The sequence below is a fragment of the Natrix helvetica genome (assembly GCF_964273705.1).
Source record: "Natrix helvetica genome assembly, chromosome: 2".
Taxonomy (NCBI): Eukaryota; Metazoa; Chordata; class Lepidosauria; order Squamata; family Natricidae; genus Natrix; species Natrix helvetica.
This window is the reverse complement of record NC_138552.1, coordinates 53,880,238-53,905,542: the sequence shown is the minus strand read 5'-3', so window position 1 is coordinate 53,905,542 and position 25,305 is coordinate 53,880,238. Positions and strand designations below refer to the sequence as shown.

The window sequence follows — 25,305 nt, the reverse complement described above, 5'->3', positions numbered from 1 at the left end:
GGCAGCTGCTGCACACTGCTGGCTCATATTTAAATGGTTGTCCATTAGGACTCCAAGATCCCTTTCACAGTTACTACTACTGAGCAAGGTATCACCTATACTGTACCTGTGCATTCCATTTTTGTTGCCTAAATGTAGAACCTTACTTTTTCACCATTGAATTTCATTTTATTAGATAGTGCCCAATGTTCAAGTTTGTCAAGATCCTTCTGTATCTTAAGCCTATCTTCTGGAGTGTTGGCTATTCCTGCCAGCTTGGTGTCATCTGCAAATTTGATGAGTTCCCCATTTATTCCCTTATCCAAATCATTGATGAAGATGTTGAAGAGTACTGGGCCTAAAACAGAGCCTTGGGGTACTCCACTGCATACTTCCCTCCATGTAGATGCAGTTCCATTGAGGACTACACGTTGAGTGCGGTTGGTCAGCCAATTACAAATCCATCTGGTGGTGATGCTGTCTAACCCACATTCTTTACTTTATCTAGTAGTAGGTACCTTATCAAAAGCCTTACTGAAGTCCAAGTAAACTATATCGATGGCATTCCTCTGGTCCACTATTTTTGTCACATTATCAAAGAATGCAATAAGATTAGTCTGGCATGATCTGTTTTTGACAAATCCATGTTGGCTTTTGGCTATTACTTTGTTTGCTTCTAGGTGTTCGCAAATTTGTTGCTTGATTATTTTTTCCAGAATCTTTCCTGGTATTGAGGTCAGGCTGATAGGTCTGTAGTTTCCTGGATCTAATTTTTTCCCTTTTTTGAAGATGGGAACCACATCAACTCTTTTCCAGTCCTCTGGTAGTTCCCCGGTGTTCCAGGATCTCTGAAAGATATAATTCAGTGGTTCTGAGATCTCGTCTGCTAGTTCCTTCAGAACCCTGGGGTGTAATCCATCCGGTCCTGGTGATTTGAACTCGTCTAGGGTAGACAGGTGCTCACTTACCATTTTCTTCCCTATTTCAATTTGTGTTCCTAATCTGATTTTTGTGGTGCTGCTTTTGATAGGTTGGACTGTTTTATCCCTTTGTGTAAAGACAGATGCAAAACATGAGTTAAATAGTTCTGCTTTCTCCCTGTTGCTTGTCACCTTCTTGCCACTTTCTCCTAGCAATGGACCAATTGTTTCCTTAACTTTTTTCTTGTTTTTAACATGTTGGAAGAAGCTTTTTTTTGTTAATTTTTACTTTTGTGGCAAGCCTTTCTTCATTGTGAGCTTTAGCTTTCCTCACTTCATCTTTACAGGCTCGAGCTATTTGCTGATATTCTGCCTTAGTTACGTCCCCCTCCTTCCACTTTTTATACTTACCTTTTTTGTCTTTCAGTTTGTCAGATAGTTCTTTATGCAGCCATGCTGGTTTCTTTTGGGAGCTGTTATTTTTCTTCTTCATTGGTATTGTGCTAGACTGGGCTTTTGGAATCTCATTTTTCAAAATTTCCCAAGCTTCTTGAATTGTTTTCCCCTTGAGGATTCTCATCCATGGAATTTTTCCCAAGCTCTCTCTAAGTTTATTGAAATTAGCTTTCTTAAAGTCCAAGACTCTAGTTTGACTTTGTTCTACTACTTGTGTTTGCATAATGTTGAATTCCAATACTTGCCCCCAGGGTTCCTATAGCTTCAACACCTTCTATCATTTCCTCTCTGTTAGTGAGAATTAAGTCCAATATGGCTGATCCCCTTGTTCCCTTCTCTACTTTTTGGAAAACAAAGTTGTCTGCTAGGTTTGTTAGGAACCTGTTGGATCTTCCACTTGGTGCAGAGTTTGTTTCCCAGTTGATGTCAGGGTAGTTAAAATCTCCCATTACTATTGTGGTGTGCTTCCTACATACCTTAGTTAGCTGACTAGCAAAAAGTTCATCTACTTCCTCTGCTTGGTTGGGTGGCCTGTAGTATAGACCTATGGCAATGTCATTTCCTCCACAACCTTTAATATTGACCCAAATGCATTCAAGCCTTTAATATTGACCCAAATTCATTCAAGGTTGACCCAAATGCATTCAAATGATCTCTCCTTGGTTTTCAATGCCATCAAATAGAGAATTAGATTGGGCAGGCTTAAGGAACTGGGATGGCATATACAATTTTGTGTAGTTCTTTATTTGTGGTCGATTTCAATCAGTGTTGAGAGGGGGAGAGAGGTCATGTCTGCAGCTGGTTACTTGTACAATAAGGTGCTGCAGGGCTGGGAAACCTCTCCCCTTTTCTCTCTCCCATCTATATGTATTTGCTAAGTGAGAAGATGCGAACCAAGTGTACCACCAAAGTCTCACCAGTGCTTGAAGGCTGTTTAGGCCTGAGGAACAGAGGATCAATCCTGTCAACATCAAGTTGATTTTTTTCTTTGATCCTTCTGGCCGCGGCACAATGATAAAAAACATAAAATATCAAAATAATCAAAATATATACGGGGGTGCAAAACCAGCATCTAAGAGTGGTTAGAATGGAGTACTGTAGGCTACTTCTGCTGACTGCCGGCTGCTGGCACCCTGCAATTTGGCAGTTTGAGTCTCACCAGCTCATGGTTGACTCAACCTTCTATCCTTCTGAGGTGGGTAAAATGAGGACCCAGACTGTTGGGGGCAATATGTTGACTCTGTAAAACTGCTTGGAAAAGCATTGTGAAGCGGTATATAAGTCTAAGTGCTATTGCTATATAAGGTAAAGGTAAAGGTTCCCTTGCACAAACATGCTAGTCATTCCTGACTCTAGGGTGCGGTGCTCATCTCTGTTTCAAAGCCGAAGAGCCAGTGCTGTCCAAAGACATCTCCCTGGTCATGTGGCCAGCATAACTAAACACTGAAGGCGCACAGAATGCTGTTACCTTCCCACCAAAGATGGTTCCTATTTTTCTACTTGCATTTTTTATGTGCTTTCGAATTGCTAGCTTGGCAGAAGCTGGGACAAGTAACAGGAGCTGCCGACCATTCTGATTGACAAGCTCAGCGTCTTAGCCACTGAGCCACCGAGTCCCTGTATATATTGATTATATACTGCTATATAATCAACACTAAATTGAGGCTGGCAATACTAACATTCAACTTTAACCCAAAACTCATCTAGCACCCTGATCTAGCACATGGTGTGTGTGTGTGTGTGTGTGTGTGTGCGCGCGCAGTCTCTGCCGAACTGTTTGAAGAGTTCAAATCTTCCTTTGCTAGGTTTGAATTTCCCTCTGGGAAGCATGAAAAATAATTTGAACGGAAAGCTGCATGGAAGCCAGGTATTTTATTTTTTCAGAAAGGAGGTACAAGCAGCAAGGACACCATTCCTGGACTAGCTACTAAACTGGGATTGACTACGTATTTTTATACTCTTTTTACCTTTGAAGTCTGATTTTTTAGTAGCTTTGTGCTAATGATTCTGGCTTTTGTATGATTCTGGCTTTTGTATGATTAATGATTTCATTCCTGTTTTGCTCTACTGGCAAATAGGTACTTTCTAGTTTGTGCTTCTAATTTTAATTTTATTTGCCCCAAGTATGTTTCCCAAAACTGATACTATTTTATAACCTGTCTTTAGCACCTTTCTGTTTTGCTTCCCCCCCCCCTCATCTTGGTTGATCTTTTCTTGTGTCTGCATTTCCTGTGTGCCCCCCCCCCCATTATATCGCAATTTTAATTACTCTGATCTTTCTTCTTGTGCTATTTGTTTCTATGGGGATTTTTAATGATATTTTATTATAATGTTTCCTGTTTTTCCTAAAAAGCTTCTAGTGGTGCCTTTGTTTCTGAATTTAGGATTTTATCCTTTTTCCTTTTAGTGGTAATACCTACAGAACGGCAACGGAATTGCAGGTACTCCCACAATTCCCTGGTTCTATAACGGCTGGTAGTTCCGGCTAACCGGAGAACAGGAAAAGCCGGCTTGCTTCATAACCACTGTCGCCTAGCAACATTTGTTTCCACCCACCCACCCACTCCCGCCGCCATTTAGGAGCGGCCATCTCTCCTCGCAGGACCAATAGTACCTTAGACCACGCCCATCCCTTTGTTTCATTTCCGCCCCATTTCTTTCTACCACACCGCCTAATTCTCCTCAGCGAACACCACGTCTACAAATGATGCCTCCCGGAAGTTCTTCGCTCTCGTTTTAGCTAGAATCCGTTCGCTTCCGGGTCACCTCTTCCGTTTTTCGCCCTCCCCTTGTACGGCCACGCCGCAGGTGAAAGCCGGCGCGTCTTCGGCCACCTGGCAGGTAAGGGTGTTTTCCCCATCCATCCCCTTAAGGACCCTCTCCTTCCCGGTTACCGTAGATGGGCCTGGCGATCCGACCCTTCTCGCCTCGGCGCTCATTTTGCTTTCTTATTTCGCCTCAGCTTCGCCTCCCGTGCTTGTAGGTCGAGCCCCGGTCTCGGAGATGTTGTTGCGGCGCTGGCGAGGCCCTGGTGCCTGTGGAGGCTGGTTGGCGGCGGGGCTGCTGCTCTTGCTGCAGCTCAGCGGGTCGGTCCGCGCCTCAGAGATCACCTTCGAATTGCCCGATAATGCCAAGCAGTGCTTCTATGAGGAGATCGTGAAGGACACCAAGTGTACCTTGGAATTTCAGGTAAGGACAACATCGTCCGTTTCGCTGCACCACATAGGCAAGTGGCTATGCCGGCTGTGCTTGGCTGGGCCGGGCGGGAGTCCGCCCCTCCACACGCAGAATAATCCTCCTTACACTTTTGCCTGGTTTCAGTTGGTTGGACAGGAATTTGGGTTGAAAGCGGCCCCTTTGATCATGTATGTGGTCAAACAGGACTGAAAAGGCGGCGGGAGGAGTGTCACGAAAGGTAGCAGAAAATTCTGCAAAGACCCATTTAAGGACTGCGAGTTCCATGTTGAGACGTGGCCCCATTGACTATTCTCACCTAACCGACCTTCCTTTTAGTACAGATATTCCTCCTGTCCCGCCCCCGCCCCCCTACTGATCTGTCCTATTTATCATGGACCTTTTTGTTTTGAGCCTTCTTGTTGTATTATTTATATATACTTCTTATTATATTATATATTGCCCTTTTGATGTGTGTGTGTGTGTACAATAAGTCAAAGTGCTAGTGCTATTGTATACCTATGCTGGGTGTGGTTTTAAACACACAAAACTATTCCTGCTGTTTTGCTAGTTTTATCTTGGTAGTTGTATGTGGAGCTGCTACCTGTTGCTTGCAACAGTATGGTGAAACGTGACCAATGTGTGGGCGTAATTATTTGGTTTTCAAACCATCAGGCATAGACTTTTGTTAAATGTCTCTTTTGTGCAATGTGCAAAAGTGAAATTGTATGATTTTCACTTAAAAGGAGAAAATGAAAATAAAGTGGCTGTACAAGCTCGAATATGTATTGTATGTACAATATGTACAATCAGTATTAATACAGGTAAATAAAGTACATATCACTTACTTAGAAGATGCATATATCAGCAGCAACAATTTCATTCTGAAAATGAATAAGGCATTTCTGCCAACAACACTTTTTGTGTGCCATCAAATCAACATCTCCATTGAAAGCAAGGTTCCATGTACTTTCCTATTTTAAAAAAATAGATTATAAACTGTAGACGAATGTATTATATGATTATCTTTCTAGAATATGACATTGAAATGGAGTTATGCTGTATGGAGATTAAAAGCATGGACCATATGTTGCCTAAAATATGAAGAATATATGTATTTGCTATCCAACCTGAATGATGATTCATCTCATTGTTCAACAGAAACAGAGGAAGTACTATTTTTATGTAATCAGTGGCTTCACTGATCCTAAGAAACTATATAACAGTGTTCGATTTAGCAACATTAACTTATCTTGCTGTCTACTTCCTCATTTTCTACTCAGTGAGGTGTTGAATACTATTTCCAACTATGCTGCCATCTTTTAGTTCTAAGGTCAGGACCAAATATGAGTGTTACTCTCATTTAACAGGATGACTTCAGATAATGTTTTATATTATCAAGATTTAGGAAAACAAATTGAAATTGTAAATATTTGAAAATCGACTCTCTATAGAGTAAGATGTTTAACAGATTTTGGTTTGTTAGGAGAAGAGTGATGATAAAAATGAACTATGTAATTTTATCTATAGCATTAGCTGCAATCTCAGGAAACTATATTTTTTAGCACTCAAGATACTGAACATCATTATTGTTGGGAGTAAAACCATGTCCACATAGACTGACTATAAGCATACATTCATTATTTTACCAAATATATTACCATAAGAATTATTGAGGTAAATATTGAAAAACAAGGATATAACAGTTATAATTAGTTAAAAGATTTACAGTCTTATGACTAGGTGCTTTTCAGTTCTGCATTTCTCAACCTATTATGGTATTTGGGTAGTCAGTTGGCTGATATTCTTGGTGATGCCCTCATATAGGGATTCAGGACAATATTTTGACTAGATATCATTTATTTTATTGTTAATATACTCTATGCAGAGAAGAACATTTCCTCCAGTAGAATACTAGGAATAAAATGCTTACCAATAATGCTGGCTGTGCTTCCCATATTTCTATCTGAAATTGGATGATCCCTTTTTTGGGAGCCTCCCTAACATTGATCCTCTTGCCATCACGTTATTTTTATGGAAACTGTGCTATTACTTGATATTAAATTTCTTATTAGGGAATTCTATCTGAAATTCTGGTACAAGAGATGAATAAGAATTTTTGAGAATAGAATTAATTTTCTTTTATTACTTTGCTTTTCCCAAAATACCTGCTTCCTATGTTTATATGGCAGAGATTCGTTGATCTAATGTTTATCCTTGCTTTTATACATAAATATTTCTTTGTTAATGTTTATATTCATTTATTGCACGTTAAAGTAAATTTTCTCTTAACCAGATAAGTAGAAAAATTTTCTTCCTATCTGCTTGCCATAAAATAAAACTTAATGGCATTATTAAAATTAAAATATCAAATATGTAAAATTACAATCTCAATTGTATACAATTGTTTAACTACTTCAAAAAGTGAAATGTGGAGATTTCCCTTGGAAAGTTCCATATTTGTAATTCTGCTACTGAAAAACACTTGCATGCGCCCCTCTACATAGGATATGAATCTTAGTGCAGCTCAGAGAAGGGGGAGTAACACAGGTAAGAAGAAATTCTATTGCAAATAAATTGGCTAGGACTTGGTAAGAAAAAATAATCTTCATTAAACCCAGCATAATTGAATATTTCAGAGAAGGATTATGAAACCAGAAGAGAGTAAATAGAATGGAACATCACAATTATGAGCAATCTGTATCTACAACTCTATCTTTAAATCCAAACTACAGTAATCTAAAAGGCACTCTTACCTGCAGGATTTCCAAAAATGCTAGCTACGTTCTAAATTTGTCTAAATTTCAGGCTTTGTAACTAGTGCTGCTTGTTCAGCTGTCAGAATAGGTAATGAATGTTGACATAGATTCTCTTGGTTTCAGCATGGATTATTTGTGGATAACCTATTCTAGAATAGAATGAATTGTATTCATTCATCATAAGGTGAAGAAAATACTTAATGAACATAATCTATTTTTGAAAAACCTTGTTCAAAATACTTTGAACTTGATATAAAATATTACTCCGCAACACTTTAATTTTAATCTTCAGTGTTACCCGTGCATTGTTACAAGCTACAATGGCATGGATTTTGTTTCTATTTCATGGAATTGTAGTAAGGCTTCTCATAATTGATATGGAGATAACCTTGTCTGTTTTTACCTCCAGCTGCTGATTTCTTTTACACTAATTATTTTGTAGGTCTAGTGACTTTTTGTATCATTTTTTAAAGAAGGCTAATGAATGCTAGGTGAAATAGCCAAAGTTTCATAACAATATCTCCTTACTAAGCCTAAAGCTTTCCAAAAATGGAAAGGAACCCTCTATTCATGAAAGTTTATCTTTTAGTAAGATCTGCTGATTATACATAGATATTGTGTTTGTGCAAGTACAAGATGAATGGCCCTTCTCAATTTAGAGAATGAAGAACTTTTTCAGGAGTGCTGCAGGTTTTAATGTTCACATTTTCTTTTGTATTTTTCATTGATTACATGCTTTCAGATCAGTTTCAATTTTTAGTGACATCTTGGAGTTTTCCAGGATCATCTGTCACCCACTTGGCCTTTCAGGTCTTCTAGCAGGTGCTGTAATGGAAACTATACATTGCTGCTGGTCATCCTCTTCTCTTTTCTTTCACTAAAATGTAAAGCCTGTTACAGTTATTGGAATAGAGAGTTGGAACACATCCTTAAGTGATGTGTTTTCATGTTAACCTGATAACTTTTATGGTTATTTCTCAATTATTATTTGGACAAACAATTACTACAAGATGCAAAAATATGTGAAATGCAACAAAATGTTTTAAATTGCCTTTACTTAGTTGTGATTGCAATATATTTAATTTCCCTTGCTGAAGTTTTTAACAATGTGCTGTTTAGTATATTTGCTTTGTAAAGATACTTCATTAACTGATAAGAATAGCATCAGTGTTCCAAATACCAGTTTTCTTTATTCCACAGGTAATTACTGGAGGACACTATGATGTTGATTGCCGCTTAGAAGATCCAGATGGGATTGTGCTATATAAAGAAATGAAGAAACAGTATGATAGTTTTACTTTTACCGCATCTAAAAATGGAACATACAAGTTTTGTTTCAGCAATGAGTTTTCAACTTTCACACACAAAACAGTTTACTTTGACTTTCAAGTTGGAGATGACCCACCTCTCTTTCCTAGTGAAAACAGAGTCACTGCACTCACTCAGGTATGATAAATTCTGAATACACAGTAATGTGCTGTCTTCATCCTAAAATATACTAGTTTATAGAACTTCAGAAATTTTATTTTTGTTTAATAGCATGACCATATAGCCAGTTAATTGAGTGATATTCTCACTTCATCAAAAATGGGAATACAAGGAAGGATGGCATTTGTCACCTTTTCATTTACACAAGTAAATGCTTTTGTATTAATATTGCAAATTGCAACTTGATATTGCTTGAGTGGTTTGTAAAGACCTCTGAATTTTAAATTCCATTGCAATAAATAATTTGGTTTTTTTCCAATTTGCAAACATGAACGTTGAAATAAAGAGTGCTAACCTGAATGAAAGGTGGGATAAGAAGGCAGATCAAAACATCAGATTTCTGCAGCTTCTAATATGGAGCACTTTAGTACCAGCTGTCTTTTGAGAAGGAACAAACAAGTGAATAACGGCAACTAAAGCCTTGGCTATTATTGTGCAAAACACTCCCTAAAGTGTATGATTTTTACTGTTGCCCAATAGGAAGACCTGCAAACCTCCAGTTATTGTTAACTGCAACTTATAGCATCCATCATTGTTGATCAGGGTCTTTGAAACCTGCTTAAGTAACATATTTCGATCAGTAGACCAGCTTTTGTCAGTAGTACACAGATGGGCTCAATCCTTTCTCGTATATCATTCCATTTCCAAATCACAGTTTAGAGGATTAGAAGGAATCTCCTGTTATTCAGGGGAAAGAGGTTAGAAGCATTCAGCAAATAGTTCATATGATTATAGAGTTCATTATACATATGCATGTTTCATTTTTGGATCTCTGTGATAAAATTACTAAATATTAGAGTTAAAATTGAAACATTTCCAATATATAGTTTGCATCAAGTTTTAACATTCTTGTTGCTGACTGACAACAGTTTCTGTATGGAGAGAAATATTTGGTGATTGCCCTCTTTCATTAAAGTAATATTTTTAAAATTGGTTATTTTGATTCTAATCAAAATATAAGCAACTAGATTAATGCTGTATTACAATAATGTGATTCTGAAGAACATAATCCTTTTGATTTTTGTAAAACTGTACTGGCTGTTTTACTAATCAGTGCTCTATTTTTCTGTCTCTAGATGGAGTCCGCTTGTGTTTCAATTCATGAGGCTCTAAAGTCCGTCATTGATTATCAGACACATTTTCGACTGAGGGAAGCACAAGGCCGTAGCAGAGCAGAAGACTTAAACACGCGAGTGGCTTATTGGTCAATAGGCGAAGCCATCATTCTACTTGTAGTTAGCATTGGGCAGGTATTTCTTCTCAAAAGCTTCTTCTCTGATAAAAGAACCACTTCAACTCGTGTTGGATCATAACAAGCATTAAATCCATTGTTCGAAAAATATATTATTATTTGAATGATTTCTAGTTAAAGAACTTTAAGTACAGGGAACTTTTTAAATACCTTTAGCTTTCTCACTTCAAAGTTCTGAAATTCATATTTCCAAAAGCTGTCACAGAAAAAAAAGACAGTCTTTTATTTGTTATATATTGGGGTTTTCTTTCACATCTGCTGAGAAATCTAATAATTGCTATTTTTTTAAAAAATGAGACTTGTTTGTAAGTACATAGTGCTTTAAGAAAATCCTTTAAGTGGTTAATTAAAAGATTGTCCTTATGAATGAAAAAAAAATCTGACCTTGCAAGTTGAAATATTGAAATGAAAACAAAAACACATAACAGTAGTCTCAAAGTCTTGTACTGCACTGTTTTGAGTGTCTATGGAAATTCTAGGGTCTTGAATCATTTTTTGGGGTGTGTGTGTGTATATATATATACATATACTGTATATATATATATTATTTTACTGTACCAATTTTAGAGTCCTGGAAAAAAACAATTTTCTGTGCATTGAAAGGTTATTGTTTTTGCATTTTGCTTTTTAAATTAAATAATGGGGGAAATGCCTTCTAATTCTTGAAGCTGAGTCTTTGAGGATGGCTGTTGTTGCTGCCTTGAGAACTAAATCAGCTTTGACGCAAACCATCTAAATTTTAGGAATCTGATGTTTTCACTTGATAGGACTAAGCAAAAATGCACTGGTTTAAGTAACTTGCAGTTAAAATTTAGCCTTGTAGTCTCTTTAATATTAAATCAGAGCTGTTCAACTGAATGCCCTTTAGATATTTGTAACTATAATTCCAATAAATTTTAAAGACAGGTCTGTAATCAGGGGAGTTACAATCCAAGAGATCTGGAGACTACCATGTTAAATAAAGGATTGCATGGCCAGAAGTGGCTTGAGTGTTTTGGTCTAAATAATTGATTTATTAAGCAATGTATGCAGATGCTGGATGTATGTGAATTAATTTGCTGATTAAACATTCTAAATTGATGGGGGACAGTTTCTCGTGTGTGCTTACATACTGTATTGCCCTATCCTACCAGCTTTATACGAAGAGGCTACTTTTTGAAGAACCTTACAAGATTTGGGAGAATGAGGGATTTTGCTATATAATTGCTAGTTCTATTATACCTGCTTTCTAATGTCCCAAATGCTTTTATGGGTTTTTAAGATTGCACACTGTTATTTCAGAATACCCCAAAGAAATTAACATTACCACCATAACCATACACATTAAAGGTAAGCCTCATTCCTCTTAGTAAAACTGGCATCTTCTAAATGGATAACAAGGCTTGTCTGAGAGGATGAAGAAAGAAGTTGTAGTTGCAAAATATGAATACCACTATGCTTAAGGGATAACACTCGCTAAAATAAGCTTGATATTTTATAGTACTTTTGTGCAGAGAATTGACCCATTTCCCCCATTTCTTTGTAGATATCCTGTAAGCACATTTTACATTTTTTTTTCTGTATGAGCTACCTTACTGTGCTGTAAAAGGATGAGGGGTGCTCTGTCATGGAGTCTGACTAACTGACGATGCTAAAAATGCTTAATAGTTCCCCTTAGTTTGTGGATGTGGCTTTTTAGAAAAGAGAACATTGATGTGGTTAGAGATGGGGAATATTCCAGTGCTATATTTATCTAACATTCTGCAATAATAGCTTGCTGTAGAATGCTTGGTCTTTCATTTGAGTTTACACAAAATAAATTTATTGAACGTATTTGTTTTTTCTAGTAAAGGTCACCTACATGCCATTTGTGAAAACAGGGTAATTAAACCAGTTTTAGAGTGATGTGCTTTACCCTTCTATTCCTTTTAACGATTCATATACGACCCATAGAAATTCTATAAAACAAAGATGGACAGAAGTGATATTTGGCCATAAATCTGAGGAAGTCTCATAAGGGCCTACCGGTTCAGATTAAAGTTGCAAACTTTTTTTTGTAAATAGGTCAGTGAGAGTTTCTTTAGTTTTCCTTTTTTTCATTCCAAAATTTGGCTATCTGTGTTAAACTGGTTACATATATGATGGAGAAAAGGCTCATAACCATGGCCTGATTTCTGAATTTGTAACAGACAGTTGACAGGATGTAATTCAAGGATAAAAATGCATATTTGATGACTTGCCAAAATGGATATAAATACTATTTTTCAAAGTTCTGGGTATTTACCATGCATTATTTCAGTCCAATCATACTTATTTTAGGCACATTGTATACATCTAATTCCTTAATTTATAATAATAATATTTGACTTCTTTTTGTAGGATAGGGTTTGGGACAGTGACTTAACTATTTGGATTCTGTCTAAATTATCTTGTATCTTGCTGCAGTTTATATTTTTTTCAATATTCTTTTCTCATATTTTTGAAAGTTGCCACAATTGGTTCTAGCATATTATTATTATACTATTATTAGCAGTGGTTAATAGACAAAAGCAAATTCCAAAGCAAGCTTAAAATGTCTGTAAACACAATTTGGTCATAACAATTATTCAGATAAAGACTCTGTGTCACATATATATAATTAAAATACAGTTTGACCATATCACGGTTCCAGGTTTTTTTATTTCATTTTCTTGAAGTCCATATATATGTATAATATGATGTATCCAGTTCTTGATTTTAAAAAACCCTTTCTTTAGTGTCAGTAAGACAAAAAATAGCCCTGTGAAATTATACATGAAATAATAAAAGTAACATAAGATTCTGCTGAGTGGTTATTATTTAGAGAGTTGTGTTATGACAATTGTAAAGTTCTCTTAGAAGTTGCCATTTCTCTTTAGATTTGGATTTTAAAATTCTGTCTTTGTTTTAGAATCAAAGGCAATGCGGTCTTGACAAATTCTGAACAAATTCTCAGAAAAGGCTTCTGGTTTTGCTTACTATTATAAAACTTACTTCCATAAACTGTGTATGAGAATGCCACATAATTTATTTGTAGATATAGATAAATAAATATAACTGATTGTCAATCACTTGTTTTTTCATAAGCCAACATTCAGCATATCTTGGAGAGCAGTTCCCACCATATGCAGTCTCCCTCCCCCCTTCCTCTGCCCTTTTAATAATTGGTCAGATAGTTGCAAATCTCAGGATACTTTAATGTTGCTGAAGGTATTGATCAATCCAAGTCTCTGGGTATGTTTAGATTTTGCTTTAAGATATACATTTATTACACATGCTCAGACACGAATATATTAAGACCTGACTAATGTTCTTCACTTTTTCCTTTGCGCCTATTTTTTACCTTTTGTAATTACTTGTAGAATTTTACAATGTTTAAGTGAACTCGAAAGGTAATTGTAATTCACAAGCATATCACAGAGGGCACTAGACTGGAGAAGTTCATGATTATTACAAACTGGGAGTGGTGACTAACATGAGTTTCTGGCTACAGATTTATTGTCTCAGATTACAACACTGCAAGGAAAGGGGAAGAGACTTGATAGCACAAGCAGAAGAAGAAATACAGGAAAAAAAACCTACTAAAAATGATGCAGTGGAAATTTTTTGTTTCCTCTTCTGGAAATCACATGACTTGGTAAATATTCCAAAAATAATTTGAGAGTCAAGTACTGTGTTAACACAACTGAAGAAACTTGAGGAGATGGGAGAGAAAATAGTTACAATAAATAAATTGAGAACTACTTTGAAATTGTGAGAAAAACTTATGGGGGGGGGAGCATTTGTAAATAAAAGAAATCAGTGAAAGACCTAATACGTGTTTGTAGGAATAAAGAAAATGAATGTCCTTGATGTGCTAACTGGGTCATCTGGACCAGGGGTTCCCAACACTAATCTTATAATTTTAAATCCCGCGGACCACTAATATGATCTGCCTAATAAGTGGCTGGTTGGGCGTGGCCAACTTGATGCCACTCACGTCAAGGCGCGTCTCACCAGCCTCTACTCGTCCCTCCCCTCCCAGCTATGCCTCACCTGCCCACCCGGGCTCCTTAGGGCTCCAATAGAAAACAGTTGGAGATAAGCAGCCACAAGAAAGAGTTGGCAAAATAGCTGGCTCAGTTTAAATTGGATCTGATTGAGAAGGAGGCTCAGCAGAAGCACCTCACTGAGGACTACAAGCATAGGTTTTCCAAGCAGATGGAAGATCTGTGGGAGTGCAAGGCCAGGTACCTGTACCTGGAGGCTCAGCGGGCTGAAATGGTCAGCCAGTTCCAGGCCATGATGCAATCCCACTGGAACAAGGCCCTCCGGCTCTTCGCAACCAGTGGTGCTTCCCTGCAGCCTTCACCCAAAGTCCTGCACCGGGAGACTGAAGCAGATCCCAAGTCAGAATTTCTACCCTCCCTCTGCCCCACACAAAAAGACTCCAAAGGGGGAGACTCTGAGCAACACAAACATTCATTGTACATATCCAGTCCAGGGTCCATAGTTTGAGGACCCCTGATTTAGTGCAATATAAAAAATGCAAATAATTTTTCTGCGGACCACCAACATTATCTCACGGACCACCAGTTGGTTACTGCTCATCTAGACCATAACAGCAACTTTGAAAAGAATATTCCTATCAAACTGAAGTCATATACTCTAATCCAGCCTTCCCTTGCCTTTCAGGTAAATTGAAACTATAAAAGTGCTGTTTAATAATTTTGCAAAACTTCAACACATCTGATGGGAAAAGTTTTAATAAAGAACAATTTAATGGGAGCCCCTAACTGCAGTAACCAGAATTTGTAAATGTACACTAAGCAAAAAGGTTCAGTTAAGAAACATACACACTGCCATTTTATCTTTCATGCATTAAAGTGTAAAAAAGAATTGTGACTTATCCTGTACCTGAACCAGAAACCATTTTGGTTTACAAAATGCATTTTGTAGTTGATAACAAACTTCTAGGAACTAAAATTCTTATTTTGGGAAATCACCAATTGCCATATCAGGCTTGAATGCCATGTTAAGCCACAATTTTTGGTTGTGCAAAGTCAAAAATCACAAATTGTTTTGCAATGGCATTTTACCCATGGTTACATTAGCTATAAATGGGAACAATTTTTAATTCCTTTTTGGAGGAAAAACAATACTTTCATACATGGAAAACAAACGTTGCATATAAGAAAACATTCAGCATAGTTTTTAAGCAAATAATTGAACCTTAAGTAAATGAAATAACATTGATCACAGTTTCCATTTCATCAATAAAAAGCCAGCTCATAAAGAAAGTAAATATATCTGTGATCTTAGATTGTAAATCATTAGGCTTTACTGTCTCCAGATTTGTACAGTGGACTTAACTGTTTGTTTTGCTGGTCCCAAATCTACATGTCAATTACATCTTTATTTCATAGAAGTCATAGAATCATAGGGTTGGAAGGGAATTTGGAGGTTTAATGCAACCCCCTGCTCATAGATTCTCTATGGGGTTCAGGTCAGGTGAGTTGCTCTCATCAGAAAAGAGGACTTTGGACCACTGTGCTTCATCAAGATCAGGGTCAACGCAGCCGTCTACCAGGAGATTTTGGAGCACTTCATGCTTCCTTCCGCAGACAAGCTTTATGGGGATACTGACTTCATTTTCCAGCTGCCCACACTGCCAAAAGCACCAAAACCTGGTTCAATGACTGTTGGATTACTGTGCTTGATTGGCCAGCAAACTCGCCAGACTTGAACCCCATAGCGAATCTATGGGGCATTGCCAAGAGAAAGATGAGAGACATGAGACCAAACAATGCAGAAGAGCTTAAGGCCGCTATTGAAACAACCTGGTCTTCTATAACACCTCAGCAGTGCCACAGGCTGATAGCTTCCATGCCATGCTGCATTGAGGCAGTAATTGCTGCAAAAGGGGCCCAAACCAAGTATTGAGTACATATGCATGCTTATACTTTTCAGGGGTTCGATATTGTTCTATGTACAATCCTTGTTTTACTGATTGCATGTAATATTCTAATTTTCTGAGATGGTGGATTTGGGGTTTTCATGAGCTGTACGCTATAATCATCACAATTATGACAAATCACAGCTTGAACTATCTTGCTTTGCATGTAATGAGTCTTATGTCCTATATTAGTTTCACCTTTTAAGTTGCATTACTGAAATAAATGAACTTTTACACGATATTCTAATTTTTCGAGTTTCACCTGTATAACAAATAGCCAGCCCTTTTCCATCTTCTGGGTTCACATGGTACACAGGGCCATAGACTATAGAGAATGGGATTTCAGAGGACAGAAAGCTAGCCTGTGGCTTATTGGGTATCTGAAAACTTGATGATGGAAAACAATTGTGCAGAAGTTTTAAAATCAGTGTGTAACAGTACCTCCCCCCCCCCCCCACAAAGATCTAATGAAAAGGGCCTGCTGCCATCTGTAACTAGCCTTACAATTCTGGTAAAATGACACAAAATCTTGTTCTGTGTGTTCTACAGAATGTACTATTTAAAATCCAGAGCGGGACTGGAAGAATAAATAGAAAATGTGGAATACAATTTTTCCCCTATCTCAATATTTTAATAAATTGTAGCATATCAGAAATTACTGGTTTAGCTGATTGCTTGTCTCTTAAATGGTTTCTTGAACTAAGCCAAACACCTGCCGTATGAACCGCACCCGGACCCACCAGCAAGCCATAGACTTAGTTTGAGTATTCAGCTTCCTGAGCCATTCATGAAGAAAAGAACCAGAAGCTGGATTCCATCCCACCACAGGATCGGCTAACGCGTGACTGAATATGCCGTGTGAATAGAAGCACCCTTGGGATAAGAAGTAACTTCGATTTCGCAAACGTAAGGGCTCAAACCCGAATTAGGATAACCCTTCAACATAACTGACCCGTATGAACTTAAAAGCCGAGAACTGCGGTCGGGAACAGCGAACGAGGTCGCGGCGCGTCAGCCGGCCCCGCCCCGCCTTCGCTTCTCTTTTTCTTCCCCTGGTCGAGATGAGAGTCGGTAACTCCGCTGTGTGGTTTATTCCGGGCGGACGAATTGCGAGGAGTTGGTGGTTTCCGATGGTACATTTTGCGCCGGGTTCTGAGGAATTTCGTCGCCCGATGAAGCTGGTAAATGTCGCTTCGCGCCCCACGGGGGGAGAAGGGAGCTGAGAGTTAGCGTAATAGTCGCGCAAAGATCCTGAGTTGCTGAACCGTTTTAGTTTCGAGCTCAGCTTTCCCAAAGTGGCTACGGATGAGGGCAGTTGGAAGCCGAAACAAATCGAAAAGTTTTGGTTTGGGAGGGCTGTGAAAGCCACAGTGGGCTTTTGAGGAAATACATTACCACCCCCCCTCCCCGGGTCTTCTTGGGTTAGCTTGCAAACTTCTGGAAGTGTGAAAGTCAAATTCCTCCGACTGAGCAAGTTATGGCAACTGTTTGATAGCTTGGCAAGAGGAAGGATGTGTTCAGGTTTAAATGCAGGGATTCATGAAACATATCGGTAGCAAAATTGTGGTTTGCTGTTTTGAGTTATTTTTCTTGCCCTGAATCTTAATATCGTTCTTTTTCATTATTTTGTTGTTCTGTTATTTATTTAAGAAAAATTTGTAGGGATGTCCACTCGCTCTCAATGACTGCAGGCGGCTCACCAAAATAAAAACGCAATATAGGAACATTAAAAAAACAATAACCCTCTCATCCTCCTATGACAACACTCAATCAAAGAAGCCACTTGATGGGCTTCATCCCACTCAGGGTTCCCCAGGCCCACTGGCAAAACCAGGTTTCAGGACCTTGTGTAACAGTGTCAGACTGGGGGCCAATCTAATCTCCACAGGGATGGGAGGGAGCCACCACGGAGAAGGCCTTTCTTCTGGATCCCACCAGATATACCTCCTGGGGGTGGGGGTTGGTGTTGTGTAGATGTGAGGCTTTGAAAGTGATAACCAGCACCTTGAATTGTACCTGGAAGCAGATCGGCAGCCAATGCAACTCCTGTGGGAGAGCTGACGTTGTAAGATGTCAAGATGACAAGTAAGAAATTATCTTACTTCTTTCTATTTACACTCTTTTCACTTCAGAAATGAAAATGCAGCCAATAAATTTAACAAACAAACAAGCAAACAAATACAGGTAGTCCTTGACTTACAACAGTTCATTTAATGACCATTCAAAGTTACAAAGGCACTGAAAAGGCTTATGACCATTTTTTTACATTTACAACTGTTATAGCATCTCCATGGCCACATGATCAAAATTCAGATGCTTGGCAACTGGTTCATATTTATGATGGTTGAAGTGTTCTGGGGGTCCTGTGATCAGCTTCTGCTACCTTCTGACAAGCAAAGTCACTGGGGAATCCAGATTCACTTAACAACCATGTGCTTAAATTAACAAATTCAATGATTCATTTAACAACAGTGGCAAGAACAGTTGTAAAATGGGAGAAAATTCACTTAACAAATCTTTCACTTAGCAGCATAAATTTTGGGCTCAATTATGGGTATGGTCATAACTTGAGGACTAATTGTAAATATCTATTGAAGATGCTCTATCTGGTGACATCATCCCAGCATTCTCACGGGGGAATTCTGGAAATGGAAGTTCACACTGATGTTAAACACTGCTCTAGAGTAAAATTGAAATGAGAAACAGGCATATTCATTATGTAAAGATATTGCTTCCCCCAAATTTTGTTTTTGCCACAATGTGGAAGTGGTTTGCTCTTGCTTTTTTCTGGGATTTTTCTCCATTCAATACAAATGAGATCTGGTTCTGTTTGTTTCTTTTTCATAATCATTTAAGCAATACCATCTATAATGTCACCTATATTATATAAGCAACATTTGCAGTAACACTAGTCCTCAAGTTATGACCACTTGTTCGGTAACTGTTTAAAATTACAATAGTACTGAATGAGGGAGATTTATCACTGACTGCGAAATTGTGGCTATCGCAACATCACTGCAGTCTCATGATCATGATCTGGGTGTTTATGCAGTCATGTGATGGCCACTTGTGACCTTCTCCTGCTGACTTCCCACAAGAAAAATTAATGGGAAAGCTAGGAGAGAAGGTCACAAGTCGCTCCTGTAGATCATTCACATCATTTTTTTCTCCCAAGGACTTCTGCTATAGAGTACGAGATCTAGAGAATCTCATCCTCTGTTGCCACCCACTGCCTGCCTGCCTGTACCCTGTAATCGTCACACCAGCCTTTCCACATTTCATAGCATTTGCCCTTGGCCCACACCAATCGGTGCTTAGAAGCGTCCATATGTAGCCCAATTGCTGTCATAATTGAAGGACTACCTGTAATACAAATTGGAGAATGCTTATGAGATACATAGCAGGGACTTAAAAGTTAGAAAGAACATAACATGTTCTTGAATTCTCAGATAAAAGCAACAACCTAGAGTTGGAATAAGTCTGGATTCTGGAATTAAATGACTTCTGGATCAACAGTCCCTCTGTCTAGTGAGCTTCTTCCCATTCAGTTCCTCATAGCTATAGATTATCCACAAAACCAAGTGGTATCATTTCAATCCTACGCCCTAATATGAATTCTAACTCAAAGGGTTCTAGATAAATTGTTTTACACAGATCCTCTTAATTTGATGGCCGCCTCCTTTTTCAAGAAAGAAAAGGTTAGAGACAAGGTGGAAATTGTCAAGGATTGCTATTTGAGAAGAGAGCGTACTGCTGCCTTTGTCAAAGGTGATGGTACCACTCCCATTTCAAAGAGGCATTTTTTGGATTTAGCTCTTCATCTCCATTGCTAAAATGACCCAGGAAGGGCAAAGATCCAGCCCACATATTCAGTATTCACATAGGATTCTTCTACATCATTGGAATTCACAAGATCAGATGAATCTCCAATGATAGGAGAAAACATCATCCATGTCAACTCATTGGACTCATTAGCCCTGAAGGAATATGTGTGATTTTGTCCACCAAACACTTAGTAAAAAGATCTTAACAGTTTTCAGGAATTTCTTCTTGCCCTCATTCCTTAATTGGAGCTGAGGCCTGTACTTTGGGTAACATACACAGATACAAAAAAATATGTACTGATCCTTAGCTACCTTTCATAGATTTTAGTGAAAAGTCTTTCTAATGAAGTTTAATATTTTTGCCAGTTCTCATGATGTACAATCTATCCCATGTCAGCAAACCAAGGAGGTGTAAAAAAAAAGGAAAGTGGAAAGGAATTTAAAAGGATGAAAAAAATACCAAATACAAAAAAATTACACAAAAAGCTAAAAATATTTTTTTTAATCTGGAAAAAAAGGGATGGAGGTAAAAACAATGAGTGGAAATTTAAAAAATGACAACTTAGATCTAATAATACAATAGAACTAATATCATTAAAGCTGATTTGTGGAGCAGATCTTCTCATGTATTTTAAGTGCAACTGTATAGACCTGGAAACATTGTATGTGTGTTGTAACGGCTGATCCAAAATTATCTGAATTTCATTTTTGTCAGATTGTTGAATTGTCCTTTCCTTGTTGAATTGTCCATACAAACTTTGAGTAACAATGCTTTTGTTAATAACAGATTATTACATACATGAGACAAAACATATTTTCTGTTTCTACACTCCTCCAGTTCTCACCAATTAGGACAAATAACCTCACAATATTGTAGTCTTTCCAATGGAAGAATTTGAAGTGCTCTTATCAAGGTATTTGTGCTTAAACCTAGTTCTAGGAAAACAGAAAGCAAAGTGCTTTGGATCTTTCCTGTCCAACATCCATTGTAACAAATGTCCTGAAACATAAGGAATAGTGGTGGTATAATAATATAGTCTTGCACACAGAAATTTTAGCAAACAATCTAATGAAGCCAAATCTTTAGAAATAAAAAGGATTTTATTTAAAAATGAAAGCACACATAATTCCAAATTAAATTCATACACTAGCTAATTAAATGAATGATGTGTTTCGGTTTTGCATGAGAATCTGTTCATATTTCATTTCAAAGAACTGAGCCTTCTGCTTTGATTATTGGGCAGATTATCTTTGTTCTTTCTCCTCTACTTTTTAAGCATTAACCTCACAGATTTATAAGATATGAGGGATTAGTGGAAAAAAGTCAACTTTCACTTTGACTCATACAAAATCTGCCATCTCTGATGCCAGGAAATTGGTACACTCTCTAGGAGCAGATGACAACTTCTTAATGGTTCCCTATGGTTGAATACTTCTGCCAGCCTAGCAGTTCAAAAGCATGTAAAAATGCAAGTAGAAAAATAGGAACCACCTTTAGTGGGAAGATAACAGTGTTCTGTGCGCCTTCAGCGTTTAGTCATACTGGCCACATGACCATGAAGAGTTCTTCAGACAGCTCTGGCTCTTTGGCTTTGAAATGGAGATGAGCACCACCCCCTAGAGTCTGGAACGACTAGCACATATGTGCGAGGGGAACCTTTACCTTTACCTTATGGTTGAATAATACAGCCAGTTTGGTCAAGTGGTTTCAGCTAGAAACCAAGAGACTGTGTGAAAGGAACTGGCCCAGGGTCACCCAACTGGTTTCATAACTAAGCCAGGACTAGAACTCATAGTCTCCCAGTTTCTAACCTATTACCTTAACCACTACAGACTTGCAAAAATGGCTTCTTTCATCAGTATCAGCAGTAAGATTTATTAAAGCTTATTAGTGTAGCAATGTGCAGTAAAAGTGCATGTTTGACAAAGATATGTTAAGAGAGAAGTTAGAACTTTGGATTCCTTTGAGAACATTTGTAAAATATCATTAAGGGTTTTTTTTTTTTAAATTCTATAGAATGTCTTAAATATTCAAGATTTCAGAACTCCGCACTCATTTCTCTCTATAAATAAGAAGACTTCTCTTTTATTTCCTGAAGCTATATTTTCTTCTCCAATCTTGCCTTTGCAACCCTTTAATAACTTCCGTCCCATATTCCTTGACCTACATTCTTTTCAGGTTAACTCTGATAATAATATACTTCCTTCTTTTCCCTTTGTTTTACAGACTGGAGAAATGAGGTTACCAATTCTTTACTTTTAAGAGTTAGCCACAATGGGAAACAATATTTCCAGAAGAATTTATCCCACTTTTCTGAAGAACAGAATGAAGACTAAGTGTGCTAGTCAAAACGAACACCACTTTAACCAAAACTCCACATTAGAAAACTGTTGCCATCCTAGCATCCAAGACCTAAATGGTAGCAGTGATGAGGAGTTTGAAGATGAGTTTTACAGGTTTGTGATTCTTCATGCTGAGGAAGATATAGAAGAAGCCATTAGAGTCCAAGACCTCTTACAAACTGAATATTGTATCAAACCAGGAATCATTTTTGCGGAAATGCCTAGTGGTAGGCATTTACTGGAAAATTTAACTGATGCCATTAACAATTCTGCCTGGATAATTATACTGCTGACAGAAAACTTCTTAAGAGACCTTTGGTGTGAATTCCAATCATATACTTCTCTTTTGGGTGCACTGACCATCCCACACAAACATAACAGTGTGATACCCATGCAGCCACGAAATAGACCACTCTCATGGGAAAGGACTCCTTTCATCCTACAGTGTATTAATGTTCTTCAAGAAGATAGTCCTGGATTTTCTGTTCAAGTAAAGAAAATTTTCCAAGAAGCTCGATATAGGCAGCAGGAAAAAGTGTGGCGGTATGGAAGAAAGAAAGAAATCGTCCCCAAAATCCTTTAGTGATAAATGTAAAAAGCAGTTTTCCCAAACCAGCTGCCTTTCAGAAAGGCTAGGCTAGAACAGAGTGTTCACAACCAGCTTAAGCAATAATCACAGGGACCGGCAAAGATGGGAAATACAGTACTAGCACGTCTGAAAAACATTAGCTTGAAAAACATTAGCATTACAAATGCATTTTTTAAAAAGTAATTTATTTGTTCAAAGATCCTGTGATACTCTAAACTATGTCCATATTCTTGATTTTGTTTTGAATACTTAAAGCTCCTCTTCAGATGAGTTTCCTGAAATAATGCTACCAAGAAAAGTTCTTATTTTCCACCATTCTAGCTGTAAGCTTTAAAAGTCTTAAAGAGAGGGATCAAAGGACTATGTATGGAGTAAGCATTCTATTTGTAGGATATTCACTTCAAGGATTCCAGGTGACAAGGGTTAGAAAGACAACTATCTGAACCATTGAGAAATCACTGTGAAACATCATGAAATGATGGTCTCACCCAGTGATGAGTTTCAAATTTTTTTAGAACCTCTTCTGTAGATGTGGCCTGCTTTGTGGGAGTGGCTTGCTGGCCATGTGACTGGGTGGGCGTGACCAACTTGTAAAATGTGGTGAAACTCACTTAACAATGCTCTTGCTTAGAAACCAAAATGTTGGCTCAGAAACTCTGGCATTTGAAGCACGCAAGTCTTAAAGCTGTCAAGTTACAAGACCCTTGCACCCCTAATCCTTTAGGGGGAATAAACCCAGGGGTGTTCAAACTTGACATCTTTAAGACTTGTAGACTTCAACTCCCAGAATTCCTCCTCCAGTCATGTTGGCTTAGGAACTCTGGCATTGAAGTGTGCAAGTCTTAAAGCTATCAAGTTACAAGACCCTTGTACCCCTAACCCTTTAGAAAAAAAACAGGGGTGTTCAAACTTGACAGCTTTAAGGCTTGTGGACTTCAACTCCCATAATTCCTCCTCCAGTCATGTTGGCTCAGGAACTCTAGTATTGAAGTGTGCAAGTCTTAAAGCTGTCAAGTTACAAGATCCTTGTACCCCTAACCCTTTAGAAAAAAACCCCAGAGGTGTTCAAACTTGACAGCTTTAAGACTTGTCAACCTCTCACTCTTCATCTTGATGATGTGTGGACGGGCGGGAGGAAGGAGATTGAACCGGTTCTAAATGGCACTGTAGATTTGTGGAGCCTCTTCTATAGAAGAGGTTAGAACTGGCAGGAACCCACCCCTAGTCTCACCTGATATATTCTAAGAGTTAAAACAGATTTAAAGAGTAAGCACTGTTTGTGATGTGAATGTTCATCCTATTATGGATTTTAGTAATATTTCAGAATATGGAAATACTTATGACTAGACATCATAAAGGGATTAAAGAAATGTACATTTTTGTTATCTAGTCCACACATTTTGCACTAAACCATAATGTGATTTAAGTTATGAACCAGTCTTATATAAATAATTTATGGCTTACGTAGGATATGTAAACCCAACTAATTACTGTGTGTTACTATATTTTTAATCCTTTTAAAATATAGTATCTGTCTTTCATCTTTAAATGCTGCTTGGCAGGACAATCTCTCACATTCCCCTGATCCCAGTTGAGAATTACAGTGTTCATTTTATGCTGCTCTTTTATTCAGTGTAATAATATCATTTCCATTTGGATCAAACTGACCTAGCAATTCCAAGACTTTTTGTTGGAATAGCTGAAATAGAAACTGCATTTTTGAAGGAACACAATGGAATTACAAGGTCTGCTTCAAATCCACCCTCAACCATGGAAGCCAATGGATGACTTCAGATCAATCATTCTTTCTCAACCCAATCTACTTCAAAAGGTCATTATGGAATAAAATTAGGTGATAATTATATGCTGCAAGGAGAGCTAGTTACACGTGTCATCTTGAATTTTTGAAGGAAGGAATGGATATAACTAACAAGTAATGCAATATTGTTTTATTGAAAAGGCCATGATTGATACAGAACACACAGGCATAAATTATAAGCCACAATTACTGGGTTTACACTCACAAAATCAAAACACAAATCACATTATGGCTTAGCAGTCTGGTAAACTATGCAGATGTTGTTGCCATCTAAATTACCATCTAAATTGCTCTTTTTGTTAATTTTATGGTTCCTAGAGCTCCCCTCTCTATTTGTCTTGTACTAAGTTAAAGCATTAAATATAATTATTTTAACATAACCTATACATTTATTGCTGATTCTATTAATTAAATTATATACTGTCCATCTTATTTTTCAAAATCACACTGGGTGGCTTACAATACAATAAAAAGCACAAATTAAAAACATTAAAATTAACAGGCATTTGATAAAACTAGGAACCTACTCCTTATCTTGACTGACTTTGTAAAGGTTCCTTAGACTTATCAGAAAGCTGTGAAATGAACTTGCCCAGTCTGATTCCTTTTTCATAATTTCACCAGAATAATTTTAAAAAGCAAATGTATTTATTTTTTTAAAACCATCTGATGTTTTCTAAAACAAAAAGCTAATGGTATATCCTAAAATAATTCAGATTTCCAAAAAATCAGTCTGGAAGTACAACTGGTATATAGGCCACAGATATTAC

At 37.6% G+C, this 25,305-nt stretch overlaps 2 protein-coding genes across 3 annotated transcripts; both read left to right on the top strand.

The window, feature by feature from the left end:
- The first annotated feature begins 4,037 nt into the window (after positions 1-4,037).
- Positions 4,038-12,830, top strand: TMED7 (transmembrane p24 trafficking protein 7). Of its 2 annotated transcripts, none has more exons than XM_081944632.1 (4): positions 4,038-4,196; positions 4,339-4,544; positions 8,489-8,734; positions 9,853-12,830. In XM_081944632.1, the coding sequence occupies exons 2-4, from the start codon at positions 4,359-4,361 to the stop codon at positions 10,087-10,089; spliced, it is 669 nt and encodes a 222-aa protein (XP_081800758.1). In that variant the 5' UTR covers positions 4,038-4,196; positions 4,339-4,358; the 3' UTR covers positions 10,090-12,830. The 2 variants fall into 2 exon arrangements, with proteins under 2 accessions (XP_081800758.1, XP_081800757.1); XM_081944631.1 differs by having other exon boundaries at positions 4,039-4,196; positions 4,318-4,544.
- A 4,064-nt stretch (positions 12,831-16,894) lies between these two features.
- Positions 16,895-22,930, top strand: TICAM2 (TIR domain containing adaptor molecule 2). The gene is made up of 2 exons (XM_081944633.1): positions 16,895-17,141; positions 22,012-22,930. Exon 2 carries the CDS (start codon positions 22,060-22,062, stop codon positions 22,708-22,710), a length of 651 nt encoding a protein of 216 aa, XP_081800759.1. The 5' UTR covers positions 16,895-17,141; positions 22,012-22,059; the 3' UTR covers positions 22,711-22,930.
- Positions 22,931-25,305: the final 2,375 nt, after the last annotated feature.

Coding starts and splice junctions, on each gene's coding strand:
- TMED7 (XM_081944632.1), top strand. CDS start 4,359: ATGTTGTTGCGGCGCTGGCGAGGCCCTGGTGCCTGTGGAGGCTGGTTG. Junction 4,545..8,488: donor AGTGTACCTTGGAATTTCAG/GTAAGGACAACA, acceptor TTTATTCCACAG/GTAATTACTGGAGGACACTA. Junction 8,735..9,852: donor GAGTCACTGCACTCACTCAG/GTATGATAAATT, acceptor TTCTGTCTCTAG/ATGGAGTCCGCTTGTGTTTC.
- TICAM2 (XM_081944633.1), top strand. CDS start 22,060: ATGGGAAACAATATTTCCAGAAGAATTTATCCCACTTTTCTGAAGAAC.